At 34.9% G+C, this 2,216-nt stretch overlaps 1 protein-coding gene across 1 annotated transcript in view; it reads right to left on the reverse strand.

The window, feature by feature from the left end:
• Nucleotides 1–1,908, reverse strand: part of LOC106874970 (EARP and GARP complex-interacting protein 1) — a 9,252-nt gene extending 7,344 nt beyond the window's left edge. Inside the window, exon 1 of the mRNA XM_014922895.2 lies at nucleotides 1,761–1,908. Within this exon, the coding sequence (XP_014778381.1) occupies nucleotides 1,761–1,802 (42 nt within the window). The 5' untranslated portion in view covers nucleotides 1,803–1,908. The remainder of the gene's footprint in view (nucleotides 1–1,760) is intronic.
• Between the last annotated feature and the right edge of the window lie 308 nt (nucleotides 1,909–2,216).

The raw sequence follows: 2,216 nt of genomic DNA on the forward strand, positions 1-2,216 counted from the left end.
TATCTATAAAGCTCAATTTAATTTTAATTTTTTATAAATTGATTTTAATTGAGTTTTTACCTGTAATTTTGGATTTTGTCCCTAATATTATTATATATATATATTATTTTATTTAAAAGAGTTCCAACTCTGTCTGTTTTTTATGTTTTATTTATATTCTTGTAAAATTAATGTGGGATATAGAATATGGAATATATATATAATATAAAAATGGATGGTACAATGGAATGAAGTATTGAATGTCTTATTGAATATATGAAATATGTCTTATTGAATATATGAAATATTGAGTGTTCAATATAAAGAATTAACTATATAAAGGCGAATACGTATTTTCAATACCTTGTGGTATTCATCATGGCCTACGTCTGACAAATATATATATGTGTGTGTGTGTGTGTGTGTTACAGTATCTTGATTCCTACCCTCATGTCATGGTATGTTTTTTTCATGGATGGGCAGGCCGGCTGTAGTCCCACATATTGTAAGTCAGTACAGCTCATTGTCATCTCGTCTGTGAGATACAGAGACTTTGGGTCAGCCCTCCCCATTTCATCCCAAATTTCCTTTAGACTCCCTCTTCCCCAGGTTTCACTGATTTGGAGTGCTCAGCACTTTTGTATGCAGTAGTCGTCCTCTAAACACTCACATGTCCATGAGAGCACACTACATCTGGTTCGTTTAACACAGTTTTTTTTATTTTTAAATCGTAACTCATTAGTATACTTTGAGTGCCCAGCACTTTTGTATGAAAACTTAGATGATGGTAGGGGAGGGAGGAACCGAAATCCCTTGTTATTACACAGGTAACAATGGCACAGTGCTGTATCTGCTTATAGAACTTGATTACAGTTAAGCGGATCGACCAGGCAGAACTGGTGATAAAATATGAACTGTAGACTATGGCGTTGACAACTGTTGTTTTCAATACGAAATAATGCAGTTTCAAACTGATAATGCAAGAAATTAGGTGAATTATAGACTGTTTATACAAAATGAGACTATTCTGCACGAAGTAACATCAACAGCTAGTAAACACCATAATTTATCGGAGTCTTTATCTTCGCGGTCATCTAAACTGTTAGAAACTACACCCTCTGTCTTAAAAAAGAAAGAGTGTTTGGTTGAGACGCACAGCATTCACACAGGTTGATCACGGTTGGAATGTCTTTGATAATCGATCTGCTTCATCGGGGTTGACTCGGGGTAAAACAACAAGACAGTAAACAGCAAATGTTGTAGTTAGTCTAAAGATAATGCTTTGCTATTACACACATACATATATAATGTTATTACTGGCGGATTTATAACGATTATAGGAAATGGGACTGTTTTGTTGTTGTCCCAGGAAAGCTATGTTCAATTAGCATTGCAGCTCACATAGTTTCAAATAACCAGGTAGATAAACATGTAGGTATGATCAGCGCTGTCACAGTAGCATTACAAGGCCCCCTGGAAAATCACTGACACTATGTCCTATAATAGATATTTATTGACAAGCCACATCTATGGATTTAGAATTGGGTTCCTAAATTCGTGGGTGCTCGGGCAGCGGCACAGTGTGCCCATGCCTGGGTATGAGATCGAGAGATACATAAACAGTGAGAAAGTCAAAAAGAGAGACAGAGATGCAATATAAATAAAACAAATAAATGACACACATAGAAACATGGATGGACAAACATTCGGAGAATAGTCAATTAAATAATCATATTTTAACATTACGGAATGAACAGATGGAGAATGTTAGAATGTATTACTGGGAATTCGAGTCCATATATGACAGGTGCTTCGTCTTCCATGATTCACGATTGTTTTTTGGGGAAATAATTTCGATATTGTGTCGTCGGCTAGAAACACCGCAGCCATTGACGACTGTTGCAAAAACAGCACCACAAACAAGTTGTATATTACACTTGAAAAATTATAGTAAAAATATAAACGAAAAACTGAAGAAAGTTTTATTCGATAGAAAACAGTTGTAGTTTCACTTAAAGAAAGCTAAAAATAAATTAGCAGTTATTTAGTTATGCGCTATGCACACCCACCATACCTCGACTTACGTCGGTAATTGGTTCCAAGACAGGACTTAACTCGAAAAACGAGGTAACACGAAAAAAACATTAAAAGGTTTCTATTAGCATATATCTTGGATCTTTTTTTAATAAATCGGTTGCACATAATTTCACGTATTATTGATTTTTGGCGAAGATAAA

This window comes from Octopus bimaculoides, chromosome 14 (genome assembly GCF_001194135.2).
Source record: "Octopus bimaculoides isolate UCB-OBI-ISO-001 chromosome 14, ASM119413v2, whole genome shotgun sequence".
Taxonomy (NCBI): domain Eukaryota; kingdom Metazoa; phylum Mollusca; class Cephalopoda; order Octopoda; family Octopodidae; genus Octopus; species Octopus bimaculoides.